The sequence below is a fragment of the Gossypium hirsutum genome, chromosome D01, assembly GCF_007990345.1.
Source record: "Gossypium hirsutum isolate 1008001.06 chromosome D01, Gossypium_hirsutum_v2.1, whole genome shotgun sequence".
In the NCBI taxonomy this organism is placed as follows: domain Eukaryota; kingdom Viridiplantae; phylum Streptophyta; class Magnoliopsida; order Malvales; family Malvaceae; genus Gossypium; species Gossypium hirsutum.
In genome coordinates this window covers 46,308,998-46,334,175 of record NC_053437.1, presented here as the reverse complement: position 1 = coordinate 46,334,175, position 25,178 = coordinate 46,308,998, and the positions used below count along the sequence as shown (strand labels likewise).

General features: G+C 34.3%; 1 protein-coding gene and 1 pseudogene across 1 annotated transcript; one reads left to right on the top strand and one right to left on the bottom strand.

Moving 5' to 3' along the window:
* Positions 1 to 17,117: 17,117 nt before the first annotated feature.
* LOC121213589 (pentatricopeptide repeat-containing protein At4g01400, mitochondrial-like) lies at positions 17,118 to 18,174 on the bottom strand (annotated as a pseudogene).
* A 501-nt stretch (positions 18,175 to 18,675) lies between these two features.
* Positions 18,676 to 25,133, top strand: LOC107948905 (uncharacterized). The gene is made up of 9 exons (XM_041086547.1): positions 18,676 to 19,039; positions 20,073 to 20,423; positions 20,514 to 20,729; positions 21,358 to 22,004; positions 22,730 to 22,826; positions 22,913 to 22,966; positions 23,293 to 23,402; positions 23,903 to 24,093; positions 24,179 to 25,133. The coding sequence occupies exons 1-9, from the start codon at positions 18,800 to 18,802 to the stop codon at positions 24,814 to 24,816; spliced, it is 2,544 nt and encodes an 847-aa protein (XP_040942481.1). The 5' UTR covers positions 18,676 to 18,799; the 3' UTR covers positions 24,817 to 25,133.
* Positions 25,134 to 25,178: the final 45 nt, after the last annotated feature.

The window sequence follows — 25,178 nt, the reverse complement described above, 5'->3', positions numbered from 1 at the left end:
AATTTGGCCCGGTTTGTGATATTTATAACGATAAACCTTAGATTGAAATCGTACCTATGTTTTCAAATAAGAGGATCCTTGATGTTTTCCAGCTTTCAACCAAATTATCTTCTCTACTATTTTCGTACCACGAACTACTTCGACTGTGAGCTCGAATCAATTGAATTAAAACATAGAACTAGAAAAAGTTTTCTTTTCTTTTTAGGGTGAAAACGAAAATTCCCTCTACTTTAATAGAAACTGGTAGAATTGTTATTCTGAAAAAATACATTTAATAGTTGAGAATAAATCCTTTCTATTTTTGGCAGAGTAACAATCTCTTAAAGTTTTTTTAATAGCTCTATTGGTGTCTTCTATTTATTAGAAGAAAAAGTAGAACCCTTTTTGAGTTGTAGTGGTTTATTTCAAATAGAAGAACAACTTCCTACTTAGAGTGGAAGTATGGTAAACGGCACATCCTAGTTTTCTTACTAGGTCTGCGCCCTCTTCATATTCCATGAGGGGATTTTGGGCCCCTTTCATATCGGGTCCAATTATGAATACTTCCCAGACTTTTCGACCCAGTACTTTATAATTTTATCCAACCCGATTTTGTTTTTCTATTTTTCAAAATAAACTTCAATATATTTATATTAACTAATTTTCCATCCAAATTTTACTTCCGATAAAATTATGACAATTTTACACCTAGTAAAATTTTGAGAAAATATGTTTAATATTTCACCACTCAACATGTTAACTATGACTGAATGGTTTATTTTTATTTTTGGGCATTAAAATAGCTCAAAAACATAAACTCATTCTTCTTATCATTTCTTAGCAATCCATATAAACTTGTAAATGAAGTATTTCTCATTTTCATTTTCATTTTCATTTTCATTTCCATTTTGAGAAACATACATTCATTTCCAAATTATTCCATTTTACCATTTTGGAGAAAACCATAATCATTCCTGAATGTTTTCCATTTCCCCATTCTATCCAATTCGTTCATTTCGATTTAAACTGTAACCTCCCAAACTCAGCCTAGACGTTATGGTCGAATTATGAGGGCTACATTAACCATGAAAATGGTCTAAATTAAACTCTCGTAATTTCAAACGTATTTTAAAACCTTTGGCTTATTTGTTAAAACTTTAGTGAAATCGAGTATTCATTTTAATTTCGCAAAAACACGATAGTTTTTTATTAAAATCGTTAGAGTTAGTATTTCATTAGTAAAAATATATAAATATATACATGTACATATATAAAAAAAATTATCTACATATATATAGATTATAAGAAAGATAATTACATATATATAAAAACAAATAATAATAATAATTACATATATTGAAATTAATTAATTTAGAAATATATATATAAAAATTATGAAGAATAATATAAGAAAACATACGTATATACATATTTATCAAAGTAAAAAAATATAAAAGTGTATATATATGCATATAAAAGTTAGGAAATAAAAAATGTATATGTATATAAAATGTAAATATATATATGTATATAAAAGTTATGCAAATAGAATTATAATAATATATATATAATATGTGCATGTGTTTATGAAAGTTTTTTTTTAAACAAATGTATGTATATATATTATTGTAAAACAATATGCGTATGTGTATATATAGTAATAATAATAACTTAATAACAAGAAAATCAAATTTAATAAAAATAAATAATAAATAAATAAATAAAAGACTAAATTGAGCTTTGACTTAAATTCAAGGCCTAAATTCGCAAATAAATGAAGTCGAAAGGACCCTATTGAACACGTCAAAGAAAATAAAAACGCAAGAGAAAGAGAAATTTGAGGGAATACTCTTAAGAATTATTATTACTTCCAACTTCCGTCCTCTAAATTGAAGGGAGAGGCCTCTATTTATAGTTGAGCCTCCCCAAATCTAACGGTACAGATCAATTACATCAACTGCTAAGATTAAAGGGTATCTACAAATTAAATCTCTAAGATTACAAAATCACATCTTCTAAGATTGCATATCATATCTAAGATTGCATATATCATATCTAAGATTGCATATCCTTGAAGATTATGTTTCCATAAGCTTGTAGATGAACCTTCTACATTTTCAAGTAAATGACCATTTCGATCGGGCCAAATGATATAATTTTGTACTGGACTTAGACTTTATTTTATTATTGTGAGCCCATGCTAAAATTGGGTATTATAGCTGCCCCTCTTTGCACGTTGTCGTGTAACAGGAACAGAGCAAAGACTTTAGAAATGGCCAATTTTTTCCCGGTCACGCTGGAGCTTGGTGCTCTTATTCTTCAAGCAGTCACATTCCATCCTACTGCATCTTCAAAGGTATAGGAACTAGTGCTTCAATCTACTCCACTGCAACTTCAGGGAGATAAGACTTATAGCTTCAACTTGATTTGCTGTCACTTAAAGATGAATTTGATGTGATCTGCTCTACCACAATCTCAGCGAGATAAAATCTATCATTCTAATCCACTCCACTACAACTTTAGGGAGATAGGATTTGTTCATTCAGTCTGCTCCACTACAATTTTAGGGGGATAAGACTTTCTTACTCAGTCTGCTCCACTGCAATGCCAAAGAGATAGGATTCGTTGCCCTCAGCTTTAATCAACTCCACTTCAGCTAATCCAAACCTTAACGCCAAGAAGATAAGATTCGTCATCGTGGCTTCAATCTGCTCCACTGGAATGCCAAAGAGATAGGATTCGCTGCCTTCAGCTTTAATCCGCTCCTTCAGCTAATCCAAGCCTTAACGCCAGGAAGATAAGATTCATCGTCATGGCTTCAATATGCTCCGCTACAACGCCAGGGAAATAAGATTCGTTGTTGTGGCTTCAATCTTTTTCATTGCAACGTCAAGGCAATAAGACTGATGTCTTCAATCTGCTTCACTGCCAGTACAGGAAGGCAAGATCTGCTATTTTCAACCTACTCCACTGCTGCTCAGGGAGACAAGACCGGAGTTTTCGATCTGCTTCGCTGCCGGTACAGAAAGGTAAGATCTGCTATCTTCAGTCTGTTCCACTGCAACCTAGGGAGGCAAGACTAGCGTCTTCAATCTGCTTCACTGTCAGTATAGGAAGGCAAGATCTACTATTTTCAACCTGCTCCGCTGCAATCCAGGGAGGCAAGGCTGGTATCTTTAATCTGCTTCGATGCCAGTACAGGAAGGCAAGATCTGCCATCTTCAATTTACTCCACTGCAACCTAGGGAGGCAAGACTGGTGTCTTCGATCTGCTTCGCTGTCAGTACAGGAAGGCAAGATCTGCTATTTTCAACCTGCTCCGCTGCAACCCAAGGAGGCAAGGCTGGTGTCCTTGATCTGCTTCGCTGTCGGTACAGGAAGGCAAGATCTGCTATCTTCAGTCTGCTCCACTGCAACCTAGGGAGGCAAGACTGGTGTCTTCGATCTGCTTCACTGTAAGTATAGGAAGGCAAGATCTGCTATCTTCAGTCTACTCCACTGCAACCTAGGGAGGCAAGACTGGTGCCTTCAATCTGTTTCGCTATCAGTACAGGAAGGCAAGATCTGTTATTTTCAACCTGCTCCGCTGCAACCTAGGGAGACAAAGCTGGTGTCTTTGATCTGCTCTATTGCCGGTACAGGAAGGCAAGATCTACTATCTTGAATGATCTGTTCTCTGAGGAATATGACCTGTATAATGCATTTTATGAACCTAATTATGCCTAGAGATTAGGATGTCATGATTAGAATGAATCAAATGCTCCTAACTAGACGTGTATGAATGATGTTTGCATGAATGCAAAGTTTTTTTTTTTGAGAATGATCCTTTTTAATGCTTAGGTTGTCATTGCTCGCTGTTCATTAAGGCTTTAACATCGACGCGTCAGAATGCCATTTTATTCGACTTGTATTTCCAAAGAAATACTCACAGATTGCCCCCACTGTAATCCTCCAGATTCAATCCACTAGGACATAAAATTCGTACCATCTTCCTCCCACTGATACCCAAGGGCAGAAAGATCTAACCTTTTCTCAATCATTTGCTATACAATTTAAGGATATAGAATGTGAAATTCTTTGGTCCTTTACACCATTCACAGGGTGTCATACCAAATGCCTATGCATAAATGCAAGATTCTCTTCTCCGAGAAAACCTCTTCTTATCACTCGGTGATCATTACTTATTTGTTCATTGAAGTCTTGTCACTAACACGACATCTTATCATTTTGTTCAATCAATGTTTGGACAACAAAATCCGATAGGATAGTCTTAATTTAGACTTTTCCTTCTTAGACATTTCAACCTTTAAACTTGGTATGTTCTAAACAATTGTCCTGTTTCAGGCTCCTGTATTATTTAGAAACTTCTAGAGTAATATGCAAAACCTCTATTGTGAAAGTTTTATTAGTCCATTAATTATTATTCCAATGCAACATGCTTGCAAAAAGGTCATAACAATGGATGAGAATACAATTGGTTCTGAGCATAGCTCAAAAGGAATAGATTATCAAAAATAGTAAACAAAGAAATTGATTGGGAATATGTATCTTGAAAAAGAATGAAGTATTCCAAGAACAACAGATTCAATAATATAAAAAATTGAGTGCCCCAGATATCGCAGCTTGAGCTTCTCTGTATAAAATTTTTGAGTTTGACATGTGTTTAGGAGATCTACAGTACTCTGTCGATGTCCCAAGATGTTGTCTACCCTTTCCTGTTGCTTCAAGATCATCATATACCCCAATCTGATCAAAATTTGAACTGCTCTGATCACCTCATGCCCCATTCTGATCAATATTTGAGCCGCCCTTTTCGGGTTTTCAACTCAAATCCCCTTTGGTCTCAATGCGCCCTTTGCGGGTTTTCACCTTGGCCTCTCCATTTTCTTTCCTTTTTTTGCTCTTTTTTATATATTTTGAAATATTTTTGATTGAATCTGAACTCATAGGATTAGGCATGTCCTTGTTATCCTTTTTGATTAAAATTGATGCTTTTCCAAATAAGGCCTTCCACATAAGGTCCTTCCCAGCTTGGGATGAAGTTCTTTTTGTATGTGAATGATCTTCTTCAATACCAGATCCCTCTCAAGGAATTCTCTAGGACAGACCTTTTTTGTGAACTTGCATCATTTGCTTTTGGCGCATTTGACCATGATGGACAACTTTGAACATTCCTCTTCAATCGGAATTGGATCCAAAAACTCAGAGAGAAAGAATTATGTCTTCAATAAGCAAAACCGCGATGGGCCTAAGAGAAAGGCATTGCCCCGACAAAGTTTTTTTTCTGAGCCATCCTTTTTTTGGGGGCGATATGGCATTAATCATGAACAGACTGCAAACTTTTGATATTGTGCCATTGTTCAAATTTAGTACATTGTCAGATATGATCCTTTTGGCATTCTATACTGACATATTATTTTTCATGAATTTGCTAACTGTCGACTTTGTGACATTGGCATATGAAGCAGCTTCCATTCATTTAGTAAAGTAACTGACGATCACAAAGATGAATCAATGACCGTCAGACTCTTTTGGCGAGATCGACCAAATGACCTTCATGCCCGATATAAGGAGAAGTCATGTATCCCAATGATTCTTTGTAGGGTAAGATCATTTCTCGACTTGTTCTACCATCTTTAACAAGTCCGGAAATAGGCTACAATCTATGTCATCTTCAAAGTCATGAAATCCCTCTAAACACATGCCTCGCTCAAAAGGAAATTCTCAGCCTGTAGCAGCGTCACTCATGATATTGATATCTAGGGACCCAATATAAAAGAATGTATTTATGAATAACTATTTGTACAATATAATTATGAATGAAAGAATGATGTGGAAGAAAATCCAAAAGAATGAAAGAATAATTATTTCAAAAAGAATGAAAAAATATTGGCTCAAAAATGAATGCAAAGATGTATTTTATTAGAATAATGACGTTCAGACATGAGCCTATTTCTCAAAGGTTCTATCATTTTTAGGCTAAAAACAACAAAAATGTTCTGAACATTACTCTAAATAAGCTCTAAAAACTATAGGGATTTCTTTCGCAGTTCAATTACTTAGAACACTCCCAGATTTATAAGGGCGGATATCTAACAAGGTCCCCCTTTCATTTGTGTCTTCCTATCTGTCATTGATGTGAACACTTCCCAACATCTCTTCATATATTGCATTCACCCCATTGTCAATCATGATTGGGTAGCGAATTTTCTACATTAAATGAGCCATCCAACTTGACAATACCCATGTTGATGAATTTTTCGACTAGCTTTTTGAAGGTAATACAATTCTCTATTGAGTGTCCCGTCATTCCCGCATGATAATCGCATTGTGCACTTGAGTCGTACCATTTAGGATACGGAGGCTGTGGAGGCTTTACATGTAAATGAGAAACAACATGCGCATCGAATAAGCTTTGATACAACTCCTTGTACGACATTGGAATTAGCGTGAATTGGAGTTTTTCAGTACCTTACTTCACATATGATTCTTGTCTTGATGAACCCTGCTGATTAGCAATCGATTTGTTGTACATATTCACGCTGTTCACCTCATTTTCTTTTTCTTTTGAGGCTTGCCTTCTATTATTTCCTCCAGCATCAATCTTTCCGCTCCTTATGGCGCTTTCAATCATTTCACCATTCATGATTATGTTAGAAAATCTTTTTGTGGCACTCCCTAACATATGTGTGATGAACGGAGCTTTCAATGTATATATGAATAGCATTGTCATTTCCCTTTCCAAGAGCGGTGGCTGAACTTGGACGGCGACCTCCCTCCACCTCTGTGCGTATTGCCTAAAACTTTTACTAGGCTTCTTTTCCATGTTTTGTAGAGTGATTCTATCAGGTACCATGTCAGTTACATGATTGTACTGCTTTATGAATGCCTGTGCTAAATCTTTCCATGAATTAATCTTGGCACGACTTAATTGATTGTACCATTTGGACGCTGTCCCTGTGAGGCTATCCTGGAAACAATGTATCAGTAGCTGGTCATTATTAACATACCCAATCATCCGCCTACAAAACATAGTTATATGAGCTTCGGGGCTACTAGTTCCATTGTACTTCTCAAACTCAGGCATTTTGAACTTATAAGGGAGTACTAAATTAGGAACCAAGCTCAATTCTTTAGCATCAACCCCATAATAAATAAAAAAAGACTAAATCGAGTTTTGACGTAAATTCTCGGCCTAAATCCGCAAATAAATAAAGTCGAAAGGACCCTATTGAACACGCCAAAGAAAATAAAAACGCAAGAGAAAGAGAAATTTGAGGGAATACTCTTAAGAATTATTATTACTCCCAAATTCCGTCCTCTACAATGAAGGGAGAGGTCTCTATTTATAGTTGAGCCTCCCCAAATCCAACGGTACAGATCAATTACATCAACGGCTAAGATTAAAGGGTATCTACAAATTAAATCTCTAAGAGTACAAAATCACATCTTCTAAGATTGCATATCATATCAAGATTACATATATCATATTTAAGATTGCACATCCTTGAAGATTATGTTTTCATAAGCTTGTAGATGGACCTTCTACCTTTTCAAGTAATGGACCATTCCGATCGGGCCAAATGATATAATTTTGTACTGGACTTAGACTTTATTTTATTATTGTGAGCCCGGGCTAAAATTGGGTATTACAGTAATTTTCTTGCTTTTTTGGGACGTTTTGCTATTGTGCTTTGATGTTGTTTCCTTTTTGTTCTATTTCAATCTCTTTACTAGCTTGTTTCTATTTTTGTGTTGATTTTGTTGGAAAAAATCCAGTTTGAAAATAGTTTTCTTACATAGCGAAAAATTAAAATTTTGAAAATTGGCCCGGTTTGTGATATTTATAACGATAAACCTTAGATTGAAATCGTACCTATGTTTTCAAATAAGAGGATCCTTGATGTTTTCCAGCTTTCAACCAAATTATCTTCTCTACTATTTTCGTACCACGAACTACTTCGACTGTAAGCTCGAATCAATTGAATCAAAACATAGAACTAGAAAAAGTTTTCTTTTCTTTTTAGGGTGAAAACGAAAATTCCCTATACTTTAATAGAAACTGGTAGAATTGTTATTCTGAAAAAATACATTTAATAGTTGAGAATAAATCCTTTCTATTTTTGGCAGAGTAACAATCTCTCAAAGTTTTTTTAATAGCTCTATTGGTGTCTTCTATTTATTAGAAGAAAAAGTAGAACCCTTTTTGAGTTGTAGTGGTTTATTTCAAATAGAAGAACAACTTCCTACTTAGAGTGGAAGTATGGTAAACGGCACACCCTAGTTTTCTTACTAGGTCTGCGCCCCCTTCATGTTACATGAGGGGATTTTGGGCCTCTTTCATATCGAGTCCAATTATGAATACTTCCCAGACTTTTCGACCCAGTACTTTATAATTTTATCCAACCCGATTTTGTTTTTCTATTTTTCAAAATAAACTTCAATATATTTATATTAACTAATTTTCTCATCCAAATTTTACTTCCGGTAAAATTATGACGATTTTACACCTAGTAAAATTTTGAGAAAATATGTTTAATATTTCACCACTCAACATGTTAACTATGACTGAATGGTTTATTTTTATTTTCGGGCATTAAAATAGCTCAAAAACATAAATTCATTCTTCTGATCATTTCTTAGCAATCCATATAAACTTGTCAATGAAGTATCTCATTTTCATTTTCATTTTCATTTTCATTTTCATTTCCATTTTGAGAAACATACATTCATTTCCAAATTATTCCATTTTACCATTTTAGAGAAAACCATAATCATTCCTGAATGTTTCCCATTTTCTCATTTCTATCCAATTAGTTCATTTCGATTTAAACTGTAACCTCCCAAACTCAGCCTAGACGTTATGGTCGAATTATGAGGGCTACATTAACCGTGAAAATGGTCTACATTAAACTCTCGTAATTTCAAACGTATTTTAAAACCTTTGGCTTATTTGTTAAAACTTTAGTGAAATCGAGTATTCATTTTAATTTCGCAAAAACACGATAGTTTTTTATTAAAATCGTTAGAGTTAGTATTTCATTAGTAAAAATTTAATTGATTTTCAAAACAATTTGGATTTTACTAAAAACCTCGTTTTTTAGTATTGCAGCAGAAATGTATTCTTGACAGATTTTGTTTTAAAAATCGAGTTTTATGCGTAAACATTTTAAAAAATCAATTTAAACAGTTTTAAAACTCTAATGTCATGCAATCAAATTAATAATCCCAAAAATAAAGTCTCATGTCACAGTCCAAAATAAAATTAATACAGTCCCAAAAACAAGTAATAGAAATAAGTTTTAAAGTACTTTAATAGTAAAACATCCAATCACTCTTTCAAAGGTCATCCAAGTCCTAATCTCGATGGTTATCTGAAAATAAGTCAGAAAAACTAAAGAGTGAGCTAATAAGCTCAGTATGAGTCTTAACTCAAATATACAATAATAAATAGTAAAAAAATCAATAGTCAAGCCAACCAACAAGAAATAATTTTAAAACAGTACAAAATCACAAATTTCAGTATGCATGAACATGTCAATGTAGTATTTTTAGGGAGGTTCCTATCCAACTCCGCTACACACCATAATAAGAGTTCCCTAGAACTCATCCATCCAATAACACACCAGTTTGTGGACAAGCCACCACTAATGTAGATAAATTATCAATATTGCAGACAAGCTGTCGGTATTGTGAACAAGCCACTAGTAATGCAAATAAACTGCTAGTACTTCCTCCTTATATAATCGTTTCAACCCCAATGCAGTATGACATGTTTTTAACAATAATAGAGTAGTACAATAGGCATGAATAAAACATGCAATCAGTGGTGGAAATAGTAGGCATGAATTATCATGCGACCAGTATTTGAGTCTCATTGATCATGATTTTATCATGTAATCGATTTTTTATAGAATCAGTGGCATGTCTTAAACATGTAATCATATTTATTAGTCTAAATGATCATGATTTATCATACTTTCAATATAAATATTAGATCAATAGCATGTTGTAGCATTACAATACATACGAAACATTATTGAATCATGCAATGACATTACACTCATTTTTGGCAGTACAGATTTCTTAGATCGAGGTACTTACTTGTAGAAAATCCTTAATAAGGGATTTGTTATTCACCTAGAATACTTTATGTTTTCATTTAATCATAAGTTTGGCAAAGATGTAACTAATCATATACATATAATCTTTATGGACTAAAATATCCACAATTCTAATTGATTAAAACTCACACCTTGAATGAAAGTCCACGATACAAAGTCTACTCCTTCACATTCCTACACTTTAGATCTATCTAAATCTTGTCTCGATCTGATTATAGCAAAAAGGTACTAACACCAAATACACATGTTAGTTTCAGCCATAGTCCAATAAAATTCCCTTATGAAAATCGGATGAGAACTTACTTAACCACCCTTTTTGAATGGAGATCCAATTATTTCATTAGTGCTAAAGAAAAACCAAATTATTCGGATTCTCACCTTCAATCGAACAACAATATATACATATATATATTAGATTCAGCCTTTAATAAAGAAAAGTAAGAATAATGATTAGACTAACTAGTCATTACTTACTTTATACCAGGCTAGATCGGAATTTACAATTCAACGAAAATCTCGAGAAGATGAAAGAATAATGGCTATGGAGAAATCAAAATAAAGAAAGATGGGTATGAATATTATTTAACAAATTGAAAAAAAATGGAAGAAAGAATGAAAGCTTCGGCTATAACAAAAGAGATGAAGAAAGGAGGAAAAAGGAAGAAAAAAAGGTGGTGACAGTGGCGGTAACAACGTGGTGCGACGACGGTGGAGAAGGAAGGAAGAAGGGGAAGAGGAGGTGGCAGAATGGTGGTTAAAGTGGTGCGGTGGTGGCTAATGGTGGTTAAGGTGGGGTAAAAATAAGAAAAAAATATGATGGTAAAAGTGGTGGAGGAGTTAGAGAAAAAGGGTCGACACAAATGGTGGTTTTGGAAAGAAAATATGACAAAAGAAAAAAAAAGAAAGTTGATGGCTTTTTTTTGGTAAAAGGGGTGGCATAACTAGTCAAAGGGGAAAAGAAAGAATGTGAGGGATATAAAGGAGAATAAAGGAAAGGGAGTGAACAAAAGGAGTGAAAAGAGGAGAAAACAAGGAAAGAAAGAGGAAGAAAAGGGAGGAAAGAATCTTAGTGTTGACAACTCATTTTGGGCAGTAAAAAGGAGAGTTGACCAAAAGTTGTCGAAATTCAACAAAAATGAAAGAGAAGGGACTCAAACTCGAGTCTCAAGAGTAGCTACACTACTTTTTAACCACTAGGCCATAACACATTCTTGCTTAAACTCTTACAACATTTATTTTTAAAATAAGGTGTGACATTTACTAGAGTTTCAAGAAAAAAATGGTGAGAGGGAAGGGATTCACACTTGGGTCTCAAGGAAAATTTCACTAACACTTAAACATCAAACTAGTAACTCATTTTATTTTACAAACACACAAAGATAATCTTAAAAACCATGGTGTGACCACTGTTGGTTCACAAACCTGATTCTAGAAACCTAATTTTTAGGATGTGACACAAACACGCAATTCATTTTTGGTTTCAACGAGCTAGCGAAGGGACCGATTAAATATTTGTAATTAGGGATCAAATTATTTATAATTAAGTTCTGACTTTTCACCTATTAATTATAAACTCATTTAGTCTAGAAATCATTCCACTATAGTATCGTGACTAAGCTCTCCCTGGCGACATACCATTATGAAAGCAACTATTTAGTGCTCGTCCAATGACCTTGTCATAAGTGTGCTACCCTCATAAGATATCTTTAATCTTTTTGGAATAATATCTGCTCTCCTAATATGATCCTATTTTGTTTCATGGAAACTATTATATCTTCCTTCATGAAAAGCCAATTACTATTAAATAGTAATCAAGTCATTCATCACAAAAATGAACAACCCATGACCACGTTTACTTTTCATCAACCATGTAATGCCAATGAGAGAATATCATTTGCCTATGTCTCAGGCTATGAATTCTACTATTGTGAATGACGCTACTAACTGCAGAAGTTGTACACCCAATAGACCAGCTTTCGATTCATTATCTATTCGAACTCAGACTTTTACTTACATTAAAGTGTACGAGTCATACATAGTCCACCATCCACTTAGGATTTAGGTATGTCACACTATGAACTTCATAAGTGAATAAATCCATAAATGGATTCAGGATCTATTCTGCTTGGGTCCTAATCGATGTATTGTCGGTCCACTTAGTCACATATATGTCTCTATCTTTTAGAAGTTGTCCGTTCCGATGCTCAAGACAAGGCATCTCCCCAATTGGACTTGATAGACGACATATTAGTCTTTCAATTGGTTTGCTCATTTCTGATTAGACTAAGGACATGTTTAGGTTTGTTTACTAATACAACTTGTTTTTTCATATTACAATCTGACCACATAATATCGCTTAGTATCAGTTTAAAAATTAGGCAACCAATGAGCAACATTTGCTTCTATTTTGTTTTGCGTACAAAAACCATGTGAAGACAATATAAAAAGTATTAATTTAATTCATGAATAATTTTATTAACCAATCTGTTCAAAAAATTACAAGTGTACTTAGACGAAAATACTACACTTAGGGCAGCAGATCCAACAAATTTGTTGTTATTTTTAGTGCTATTTCACTTCTGCTTTTAATACTGTTCCACTACCATTTCGCTATTATGTTGCTACTATTTTGTTGTTGTTGTTTGGATAATGTATAACTATTATTTTATTATTAATTTTGCTACTATTTTAGAGGCATTTACTTGCTAAGTTATAATTATCTTAGTGTTATTTAAGTATAAAAAATTTTCTAATGTATTTTCCATTTATTGAGAAATACTTATTTTAATGTTTTTAGTGTCTTTGATGTATTGTATTTTTTAAATTTCTTTTTATATAAAAAGTAATCTAAAAAAAAGTTAATATGAGCGGGCTGGGTTAGGCTTGGTTTTAGCATTTTTAATATGGATCGGATTTGGTAGAATTTTTGTCCATTTTTCAGTTCGACCTAAACCCAACCCGACCCATGATTAGGTTTAGTGGGACCCACTAATTACAATGTTTACCTAAACATGTCATCCTTGTATAATTAAAAGCAATTACATCCAAATTCAATTACTAGGTACCTTTTCGAACATTACCAAAGAGTACATATTTATGCACTATGATCGTGATTTATATGTGCAATCTAATTCAAAATAAATAGGATGAATCAATTTTTTTATTAAAATTTTGGGGATTAAAAAGACTAATATAAATAAAATCTACCCTTCCAGTCATAAAATATTTATTGAAATATATACCTCCTTTGATATTATTATTCTATATTATTTGGTTTAATAAATCATTTGGCATTAAGTTTGATGTCTTTTCCCAATTTGGTATTTATGTTTTTTTATCCTATTTGATATCTATTTTTAATAAAAAAAGTTATATATTTTGCTACTTACTTAAAGGTAATGATGTTAAATTTTTAATATTTAATTAGAGGTTTAATGTTGATTTGATGAAAAATTATTTCCCTATACTTTAAAAAAAGAGTAAATTACACCAAAGTCACTCAACTTTGGGGTAGCTAACAAAACAGTCACTTAGGTTTCATTTCAGTCACTCAAATTTTGAAAAATAACAAAACAGTCACTAACGTTATAAAAAAGTGACAAAATAATCACCGATTAATAGTTTCCATTAGTGTCTTAAGGGGACCCCTAATGTGGAAAGTTAACTAACTGATGTGGCCAGTTAACTTGCTACGTTGGATGTCTACAGTGGAATCCCACCCAATTTAAGAAGAAATTGAAAAAAAAACCCTTAATAACAGAGAAGAAGAAGCAACAGAAGAAGAAGATGTAACACCCCTTACCCGAGACCGTTGCCGGAGTCGAGCACGAGGCGTTACTTGACTTAACTTACTAGTTTGAGACATAAAAATTTGCTTTTAAAATTAATTTCACTATTTACAACAAAGCTGTCTAATCGCGTAGTAGTTACAAAATTAATTATAACTCGAGCTAAGAAACTAGAAATTTAGATCCGTAAATTTTCCCTAAAACTAGACTCATATATATTTTTACCATAAATTTTTAAGAATTTTTTGTTCAGCAAATTAGTACAGATTATTAGTTAAATTCTCCCCTGTTTCACTGATCGACTGTCCTGAGCTCTCGTCACTAAAATTTAATTATCTCATTGTACAGACTTCATATGGTGTTCTCACTTGTTTCTAAAGAAAATAGACTCAATAAGGAATCTAGACATATAAATTAAAACTCATAATTATTTTTTTACAATTTTTAATTATTTTTCAAAGTCAAAATAGGGGATTCCAAAAACCATTCTGACCCTGTCTAACCAAAATTCAAATATCTCAAAATATAAAATTTTTTACCCACATCGTTATTTTTCTATGAAAATAGACTCGATAAGATTTAATTCTATATATCATTCACTCTATAATTCATTTTACACTATCCTTGGTGATTTTTCAAAGTCACGTCACTGCTGCTGTCCCAAAATTGTTTCATTGCAAATTTTTACTCTTTCATATTTTCTAGGTATAAACTATCACCTATGCATTCATAACACCACACATGTTCTTAATTAGCCATTTCAATAGCTAACCATTAGCCTTATCATATAAACACACTCAAAATGACTAAGTCTGTATAGATGCCATAGCTTTACACGTTTCGAAATCACATAATACCGAGATGTCTGTAGATAGTGTGAGACGAACTCCGACGTCCTTGTGATCCTCGAATCGACTTGGCGATACTATAAAAATAAGGAAAGTAAAGAAAGTAAGCATAAGGCTTAGTAAGTTTACAAGTAAATAAATAACAACATTTATCATAAATAATCATACTCATAAATTTCATCAAACATTAGAATCTTTACTCGCTTCTTTACTTACTCACTTACTTGTTTACTTACTTGCTTACTTAAATAACTCATGATTATAACTTACTCCTCCCTTGCTGAAATTTCTTCCTCAACTGATAACTGAGATATTATCAATCCTTATAACTCACCTGAATTTATTATTATGCTTTTATCTGAACTTTCATGTAACATGGTCTATTTACTAGCCCGTTGAATCACTTGGAATACTAAGGATACTCAGGTCTCTTGTCTGATAATACATGACAAAGCTATGTCCTACATGGGATGTTTTCTGTACTGCCAATGCCATATCCCAGATATGGTCTTACATGGGAGTTCTCATTTCGGTGCCCATGCCATGTCCCAAACATGGTCTTACGGGGGGACCTCTCATCTCGGTGCCAACGCCATGTCCCAGACATGGTCTTACATGGGACCTCTCTTAACCTCAATGATGCCAATGCCATGTCTCAAACATGGTCTTAAATGGGATCTCTTTACCCAAATGTCATGACATTTGTACCCGATATATTCCTTATGTTTCAACGGGACTTTTTAACACTAATTCTCTATCATCTCATACTTGAGTCAACATTAAATAATTTCATAAAATAAATACATAATTTCTGGAAAATAGAAGCATTAATAATAATTATTGAAATATTGTATTTATTTACCGTAAACTTACCTCGGTACAAAATATGGCTAAATCTATCAACTTAGCCTTCAACCTTTTTCTTTCCTCGGTCTAACTCTGAATTTCGTTCTTCTTGATCTATAATAGTAAATTTATCTTATTTGGTATTCACATTCATCAAAACAATCCTTGACTCGAACTTTGGAAAAATTACGATTTTGCCCATAAACTTTTGCATAATTACACTTTTGCCCCAAAGCTCGAAAATTAAATTTCATCTCTTATTCTTATGTTTTATAACATGATGGACATTTTTCTCTTCTATGACAACATCAAATTCTTACTCTAACACTTACTTATAAACATTAGGTATTTTTGTCGATTATGTCAATATACTCGTTTTCACTTAAAATCGACTAGCAAAAGTTGTTTAACATAATTCCTAGCTTCATATTCTACCATAAAACATCAAAATAAACAGATTTCACCTATGGGTATTTTTCTAAATATGAACCCTAGGTTAAATTATTGCTAAAATAAGCTAAATTAAGCTACCAGGATTCTAAAAACGTAAAGAACATTAAAAACGAGGGTTGGAATCACTTACTATGAGCTTGAGAAAGTGAAGAAACCCTAGCTATGGCTTCCTTCAAGTTTTTGCAGCAAGCAAGGATGATGAACACAATTTTTACATCTTTTATTTACTAAATGACTAAAATGCCCTTACTTAAAAAAAATCCTATTTCACTTATCTCATGTCCATTTTTGTCCATCACTAACTAATGGTATAATTATCATATAAGGACCCCTAATTTATAGGTCCATAACAATTAAATACCTTTAACATATAAAACTCAACTTTCGCATTTTTTACAATTTAGTCTTTTTGACTAAATTGAGTGCCCAAACGTCAAAATTTTTGAACGAAATTTTCACGAAATCTTTCCGTGAAATTGTAGGCCATAAAAATATAGTAAAAATAAATTTTTCTTCATCGAATTTGTGGTCTCAAAACCACTGTTCCGACTAAGCCCTAAATCGGGATGTTACAGAAGAGATTGTAAAAAAAAGTCTTCTTTGCCTAATTTGGCAGGGTCTGATTCTTTGCCTCTTCCTTTGTAACCTTCCGCCATTGTTTTCCCAGCAAGACCGATCCTTCAATTTCTCGGATTTCCTATGGACTCCATCTCAAAACAAATTTCTTATCTCTTAAAACAAAGTATTCGCTTCTAGGTTTAAGTCAAAGAGTTTTTCTGCAAATCTCTACACTTTCTCTATTTGGTATTACAACACATCTAAAAATAACACCCTTGTTTGGTCGGCTAATGATAATTCTCTGCCGACCTGAAATTCGTCTCTTGTTATCGGCCACTGATGGTGTAATTTACCTGAGCAACACAACCAAGAAAAAAGTGATGACAGGCAGGCAATTTGTTATAGCAATAGCTAAAGTTGCAGTGGTATAAACAAGGACGACACTATTGATATCCACGCTTAAAGTTATCCTGAAATCCAAAATTTCTCAATAGTTGATATGATTTCTTCCATTGTAATGGCTACGAAAAAACCTTAATAGCATCCATAGCTTTTCCTTTCCTACAAAAACCCAATATAACAGTATTATAATGCACAATATCAACATTACACCCTTTAACTTTCATTCTACAAAGAAGCTTATAAGCTTCTTTAAGCTTCTTCTTCTTACACAAACTATTCAGCAAAGTAGTATAACTCAATGAATCATGTACGAATCCTTTATTCAACATATCTTCCAACAAATCTACAGCTCTATTCACTTGACTCTTCCTACATAGACCTTGCATTAATATCCTATAAGACTCAGCATCAGGCATAACGTCTCTCTCAAACATTTTGTTGAATATTTTGTAGGCAATGCTTAAATCTCCGTTCAAACAAAACGCACCCATCAAAATGTTGTAAGATTTGGTATTGGGGAAAACACCGTATTTATGGGTAGTCTTGAAAAGGTCGAAAGTAGGCATGATGAAGTTACAATGAGAAATAATAAGCTCGAGGATATGATTTAAGTGTCTGGGTAAAGGCTTAACGTTGAATTCAAGCATTTTGTAGAACACATTGAGAGCTTTCTCGAGTAAATCAGCTTCGACGTAGATTTTGATAAGGTAAGAAAAGAGAGTTGGGGTTACTCGATATTGATCAGATTTTAGACGAGCGAGAAGGTCGTCGATAAGAGAGAAGTTCTTCGAACAACCGAGTTTGAGGATGAGGACGAGGAAGGAAGAGTAAGAGTGACGAAAACTGGGTTGGGTGGTGGTGACATCGAAGATTTCTTTAGCGAGGAAAGGGTCGGACTGGGTGGATATCAGTTTCAAAACTCACATAGGGGAAGCTATTGGCGACGGTGATGGTTGTCGTTGATTTGAAAATTGGAGGCATCTCCATTTTTTCTCTTCTCCTTCTCCTCTTCTTCTTGTTTTTCTTCTTAAACCCTAAATTGGTGCTGATAGGGCTGTTAAATTTGTGGTAACTGACCAGCTGAAGGGTTTTTTGACACCAAGCACTCCGTCATCTGCCATGTCACTTTGCCGTGACATCTGTGACGGAAAACGACAAAAAGGACTGCTTTGTCATTTTTCCAAAGTTGAGTGACTGAAATGAAACTAAGGTGACTGTTTTGTCAGCTACCCCAAAGTTGAGTGACTGTTGGTGTAATTTACCCTTAAAAAATATATTTCTCTAATAAAAATAAATGACTTATTGTTATAAAAGAAAGCATCAAATGAAATTATATATATCTTGCTTATAATATGGAATGAAAGAATTAGGAAGGATGAAGGTGAAGATGAAGATGAAGATGAAGATGAAGATGAAGGGGGACGGAGGAGAAGTGAAAAATATAATATTAAATAATAATTTTTTTTATTTTTATTTAATATAAATTTTTAATTTTTAATATTTTATATAATTAAAAATGGTCCACGAGTTGAAAGTTTTTTTTTTTTTTTAACGGAGGGTAAAAGGTTGAAAAGAAATTTTAGGCAACTAATTCAAAAAAGTATAGCTTGAGGGCTTATTCATCAATTAAGTAAAAAAAAAAAGGAAAGCTTAAATATTCGGTGGCAAAAATCTAGTACATTCCATTATCCGGGCAGTGAGGAAAGGCTAAGGGAAGTGCCACTTCTACAGGGAGAATAACAATATAAAACCTAACACACCCGCAAAACCCTGCTTCCAATCTCACTGTTTTAGGCCAAAAATGATTGCCTCTGCTACTCTCTCACCTTACTTTAACATTAAGCTGCTCAATCCCCGGCATGTGTTTACAACCACCAAACCCAGGAGAAAATACTCTACCTTTTCTACAAAGTTCCATCTCAATCATCTTTGGAACGGTTTCCTCCAACCCAAGTCGTGCTCCCTCCGCACAGTCCTTAGGAAAGTTAGTGATGATGGTGGTTCCATTGATGCCAACCCACAGGAATCTGCTGCTGTTTCTGTAAGTTCCCAAGTCTAAGCTTCTTGCTTTCCCATCTGTGTCCTCAAAATTTGACTTCGAGAGCTTGTTCTGTTTGTTTTTCTTTTCTTTTTATATAGTTTTTTATTTGTTTAATGGGATGAAAGATGTTTCTAATTTAGAAACTAGAAACTGTATGGTTTCAGAATGTAACTTATTGGTCAAATGAAGTGCCTTTAAAACTTGTTAATACTATCATTTTCACTGGAAAACTGTTTTGGGGTTTACTCTATATTTGAAGGAATAAAGTTTTGATTTTGGATAAAAAATTGGGAACTTTACTTTTTCAGATAGAACGTAGTAATTCTTTTGTTTTTTGGCCATGGTGGTCGGCTATACAGATCATATTTGGGCCTCTGTGCCTGTTAAGACCATATCATTAGTGTAGCATAGAGTTTTCACTGAAGATGGGTTTTATGGAGCTTTGGCGAAATTAATCTTAAGAATGGAAGTCAAATAATGGTTGTCTAAGTGTTCTAGATTTTGAGCGATGTTAAAGAACGATAATTGAGCTTGATGAAATGTTACACATAGGTGACATAAGGTTATTTATTTGAATTGGAATGAGATAATTAGACATTTGAAAGGTGACATAAGGAGCTGGCTTATGCTCCCCTGCAGAACAGATTGAATGTTATCATCTCATTGTTGGATTCATACAATTTAAACGGTAGCTGTTAGGAGAGACTTTGATTGCTGACCTCTTGAGCTTTGCCTTTAGACTCTTGCTTCATGTCTTCTTTTTCTTAGCCTTATGTTTAAATTGAAGCTTTTAAGGACCCTGAAAAACTTTAGATGGTTACTTTTAGTCTTTGAATTTGCAACTCTTTCCTTTTTATTTTTCCCATAAGTTTTTGGAATGTACTTGCAATTAAAATTAAACTTTTATTCTAACTTCTCCCTCTCCTTTTTCCCAACTCCTCTTTCTTTTTTATTTCTTATTTAGATTTCTTAAGATAAGAAATGTTTATTAATTTTAGGTACATAATAATGCAGCTTGTTATGCTAATTCCAGGTTGGTGAAGGGACAAGCAGTAGCTCCTCCACTTTAGGTGACAACTACGTGGCTTTATTTGTGCGAATGCTTGGGCTAGACCATGATGCTCTTGACCGAGAACAGGCAATAGTGGCACTATGGAAATATTCACTAGGCGGAAAGAATTGCATTGATACCATTATGCAGTTCCAAGGCTGCATAAACTTAACTGTGAACCTTCTTAACTCTGAGTCTAGTGCTACATGTGAAGCAGCTGCCGGTCTTTTACGATCAATATCTTCAATCAATTTGTACAAAGATATAGTAGCAGAAAGTGGAGCAATAGAAGGGATAACTGGTTTGCTGAGTCGACCTTCCTTGACTTCTGAGGTACAAAGGAGGTATTTCACCTTTGAAAATGTTCATCACATTTATCTTGTTTGCTGAAATTTGAGACATATTATGAACTCACTTTTCCAGGTTAAAGAGCAAAGTATGTGTACTTTGTGGAACTTGTCTGTCGATGAAGAACTTAGAGTGAAAATTGCTAACTCAGATATCCTACCATTTCTTATCAATTCCCTCGATGATGATGACATAAAAGTGAAGGAAGCAGCTGGTGGAGTTTTGTCGAATTTGGCCTTGAGCCATTGCAATCACAGCATGATGGTTGAAGCTGGTATCATTCCGAAACTGGTGAGGATCTTTGCCGAATGGGGGTCGTTGTTTTCTAGTTAAATGACTGAATGGTTATCTGGTTGCATGCTGAATTGTTACATGCAATATAGTGACTTAATGTAAATGTGCTATAGCTTTTGTTTTCCTTGAAAAAGATGATGTTTGTTTATTGTTATAATCTTTTTTGTGTCTAAAAACTTGTGCATTCTGGTCCATCCTCTTCAGTATTGTTTGCAAAGCTTTCTTATTTTTACCCAAATCATGTTACGTGCCAAAATTGTCAAATGCAAATGTGAAGTATGACATTGTTTATATACCTTTACCAGGAAGCTTGTATTTTGTTTGCTGTCATGCAGTTACATTCTTGTTTTGTTTGTAATCTTCTTTCTTTGCATGCATTGCTTCCTTTCCAAAGTTTTAACCTTTAAATTCAATTTCTAACTAGTCTCCACAAATTTCATAAATTCAATTGTATTAGTAGATGATGGTTGTGTATCTCACAGAAGCAAACTGTATCCATTGTTGTTGACTCATTTTTAGAACGCATTACTGCATCATTGGATTGTAGTGAATTGAAAATGCAACATAGTGAAACTTAGACTAAATTTCAGTGGCACCTGATGAAACATTCTTACTCTTAATGCAGGCAAAGCTATTAAAAACTGACATGGAAGGATCTAAAGTGATTCGGAAGGAAGCTAGAAATGCTTTATTGGAACTCATTAAGGATCAGTTTTATAGAATTCTTGTCATAGAGGAAGGTCTGGTTCCCGTTCCCATGGTTGGTGCAGCTTCTTACAAGTCTTTCAAGCCAGGATTATATTCATGGCCTACTATGCCAGATGGTACAGAGATTGAGCAGACTTCCAAAGGTCCTTCAAAGTTTGGTGCCTCTGAATTACTTCTTGGGTTGAATGTTGGTGAGAATGCTGAGTTAGAGGAAGCTAGGAAGAATGCAATAGTTGGACGCACACAGCAACAGTTTCTTGCTCGCATAGGGGCTATAGAGTTGGATGGAAAAAGAGAATCTCAGTCTGATATCCCCACTGATAACCGATTTACTCTTCTCCCATGGATAGATGGTGTGGCTCGATTAGTTTTGATACTTGAGCTTAATGATGAGGTTGCCATATCCAGAGCTGCTGAGTCAATTGCTGACTCATCTATCAATGAACATATGCGGACTTCATTCAAGGAAGCTGGTGCTATCAAGCATTTGGTTCGGCTTTTAGACCATAACAGTTTTGCTGTCAGATCAGCTGTGATCCACGCTTTGGAGAGGTTGTCTGTCAGGTATATTTTTTCTTTTGTGTAGTCTTGCTAGATAATGCCTTTAGTTCTAAATGGGGAAAATTTTAACAGGTGCAGACATTTCTTGAGGTACTCATTGACCCAGATTTTGGCCTTTCCTTTAGTTCACAATATTATTTTATGAACTATTGAGTCATTGTTTTGTCTTTCTTTGTTCATATTTAAAAGACAGTGAGTTTTTAGTGAGCCTTCTTGTGCTTTCTTATATGCTTCTTGAACCCTCTGGAAAAATATAACTCCCAGGGTTACTGTTTGGTTATTGGAGGAAGCTCACATTTTGTCTCTCTACTTTATTAACAGCGAGTTGTCTATATGCATCCATCATCTCTTGATGGTCTCACCAGAATAGGGTCCAGTCTTATACTTGTAACATTTTGTTGTAAAGTTGTGGCTCTGAATATCTGTTACAAAGTTTTTTTTGTGATTCCTCAATTTGCTTCATTGGCATTGATGCTGGTAGCATTTCATGTGTCGAATTGGTGTTATGGAATTTTCTTTATTGAACATTTGAGTCATGCCAGTAATTTTGACAATATCTTCTCATATTCATATTCACATCCACATCTTTATCCATATCCATATCCATATCCATATATCATTTCCTTTTACTTTAGTGGTAGTTTCTGGAACTAAGTAACACAACATGTGCTTCATATCTTAATTTTTAGATGCAATAAAATGTTTATGAAGTTTCTTGCTGGCTGCAGCTCTTCTCTTTATCATGTACTTGAAGCTGAAGGTATTTTACACCCTTTAGTTTGTACACTGAAACGCTCAGAAACCTCTGGAAGCTTGATGGAAAAGGTGAAGGCAGTCTTTGTTTTCTCAAGTGGTAATTTGTAATAATTCTAGTTTGATATTTCTGACACGGATTGTTGCTGGATTTGCAGACCTTGGATATACTTGCGAGGATTTTAGACCCTAGTAAAGAAATGAAGTCCAAGGTTAGTCAGCCAATCAATTTTTACAGCATAATGTAAATGATAGAAGACATTTTCATTTGTTGTTCCAATTTTTAAACTTAGACCCCTTATTTTTTCCTCCTTTAGTTGCATGGCATTTGGGGTTATCTTTTTCAGAAATATCTTTTTGGCCATTTTCATTTTTATTAATATCTTGTTTTCTTATTAAAATGGTTATAACAGCATAAAACAAAGCAAGCAACCTCAATGATTCAAAGTTTTCGAAACACAGTCATCCATACGCTCACAAAGAATAATTTGGGCCCTATATTTTTCTGTTGACTTACGTAGTATACTGTTGTATCTAGTTCTACAATGGACCAGTTAATGGTTCAAAGATGGGGATAGATGCTGCAAGGAGCCTTGATGCTTCTGCCAGATTGACTGGAGATAAGCCTGTGTCAATAATGGATTCCAGGTTTTTCCCTCTTCTTTCTGGCATCTTTGTTTATTTGAAAAATGATGCTTCATCATTATGGTGTTCACCATTGGATCTTGTTCTGTTTCCAAAATGATTGCTTACTCTGGATGAGATACATGGAGATAATCAATTGGGAAACATGTTAATTGTTTTCCTCTTTCTGTTGTCTTCTATGTAGATCCACTTATCTTGTTAATGCAGGGTTTCAAAGTTTTATTACTTCTTCTCCTCTTGGCTCTAAATTATTTTCTTCCACAATTTATCTATTTTCTCCCCAAGTTGATTCAATGAAACTGAAACTGACAGTAGCTCTTAAGGGGGTCGGTGGAGTTTATATATGTTCCCTTAGTTACTTTAGGCTCCATTGTCAAAGCACGTACTACAAAAGGTTTTTTTTTTATTTGCCTAGTGATTTAATGTTTTGGGATATTCATGTTGAATCCTTGGGTTCTTGACTGTAACACTAACCTGATGTATATTTTGGAAATGTATTGTAGGAAAGAATTGCTAGACTCTACTGTCATTACTCGCCTTATTGAGATTTTGAAGACATCACCATCAAACCTGCAAAGAAAAGTAGCTTCTATCTTGGAATTCATAACAATAATTGAACCAAGCATGGAAACAATAATCAAAGTAGATGTATCATCTGGTTTGGAAGCTGTTTTTCAACAAAAAGCTGTAAAAGGTAAGGGCAAATAATTCTTAGTTGAAAACACTTGTGCTGTACTACTGTAGACTTGTGAGAACATAATACCTTTTCTATTTTGCAGACAAGGAAGCTGATGTAGAAGGTCAGGAACTAGACGAATATGCTCTTGAACTTGAGGAAGCTGGCCTTGCAGTCTCTGCAGCCTCAAGGCTACTAACAAAACTTCTTGACTCGGAACAGTTTTGCCAGAAAATAGACTCTACCCATTTCACCAAACTACTCCGCAAAATCCTTAAGTCCGATATCCCTCTTCGAAACAAAGATTGGGTTGCCGCTTGCCTTGTTAAACTGTGCTCTATATCCAGTCCTAATGTAGATTTCGAGAATCCAATCAACATGGAGGTAACTCTTTATGAGACAATCCCAAGACTTATAGAGCAGATAAAATTGTCTCTTTCTCCAGAAACACAGGAATCCGCCGCTGTTGAACTTAACAGAATAATTTCCGAAGGGGTTGTGGATTCCACCCGAGCTGTCGCATCTGAGGTTGGTATATTTCCACTTGTGAATCTTATTGAACAAGGGAGTGACAGGGCAGTCGAAGCAGCCTTATCAATACTGTATAATCTGAGTATGGACAGTGAGAATCATTCTGCAATCATAGCTGCTGGGGCGGTGCCAGCGTTGAGGAAGATTGTTTTATCGCAAAGATCACACTGGTCACGAGCACTTCGTCTGCTAAGGAATCTGCCTGTGTGATGCCAACATGAATACTATGTTTTTAGGGCCTTCGTACAGATCCTACAATCATTTTTGTTCTATTCAGCAGGAGCCATTTCTATCGAGTTATAACAATCGCATTGGTATAATTTCATTGGAAAGTCCATGTTTTTGTGACAAAAGTTTTATACTCAGCTCCTTGCCTTTTATCATAATAATGAACTCATGTCAGATATTGTGGAAACCTTTGATGATAAAAAAGTTTGTCCTTGAAGAAACTGATTGCTGCTGTGTATGAATATCAATGAACATATTTATAGCGTGATTAAGACCAGAAGTACAAAAAATGGTGATGACAGGCAGTGTGCTTTTTAGCTTTTGATGGGTTATACCTCCTGCTT

Bases quoted from the DNA above. Each gene is read 5' to 3' on its own strand.
- LOC107948905 (XM_041086547.1), top strand. From the start codon at position 18,800: ATGATTGCCTCTGCTACTCTCTCACCTTACTTTAACATTAAGCTGCTC. The intron at 20,730-21,357 runs GTGAGGATCTTT...CTCTTAATGCAG, and splicing joins CTGGTATCATTCCGAAACTG to GCAAAGCTATTAAAAACTGA. The intron at 23,403-23,902 runs GTTTTTCCCTCT...AATGTATTGTAG, and splicing joins GTGTCAATAATGGATTCCAG to GAAAGAATTGCTAGACTCTA.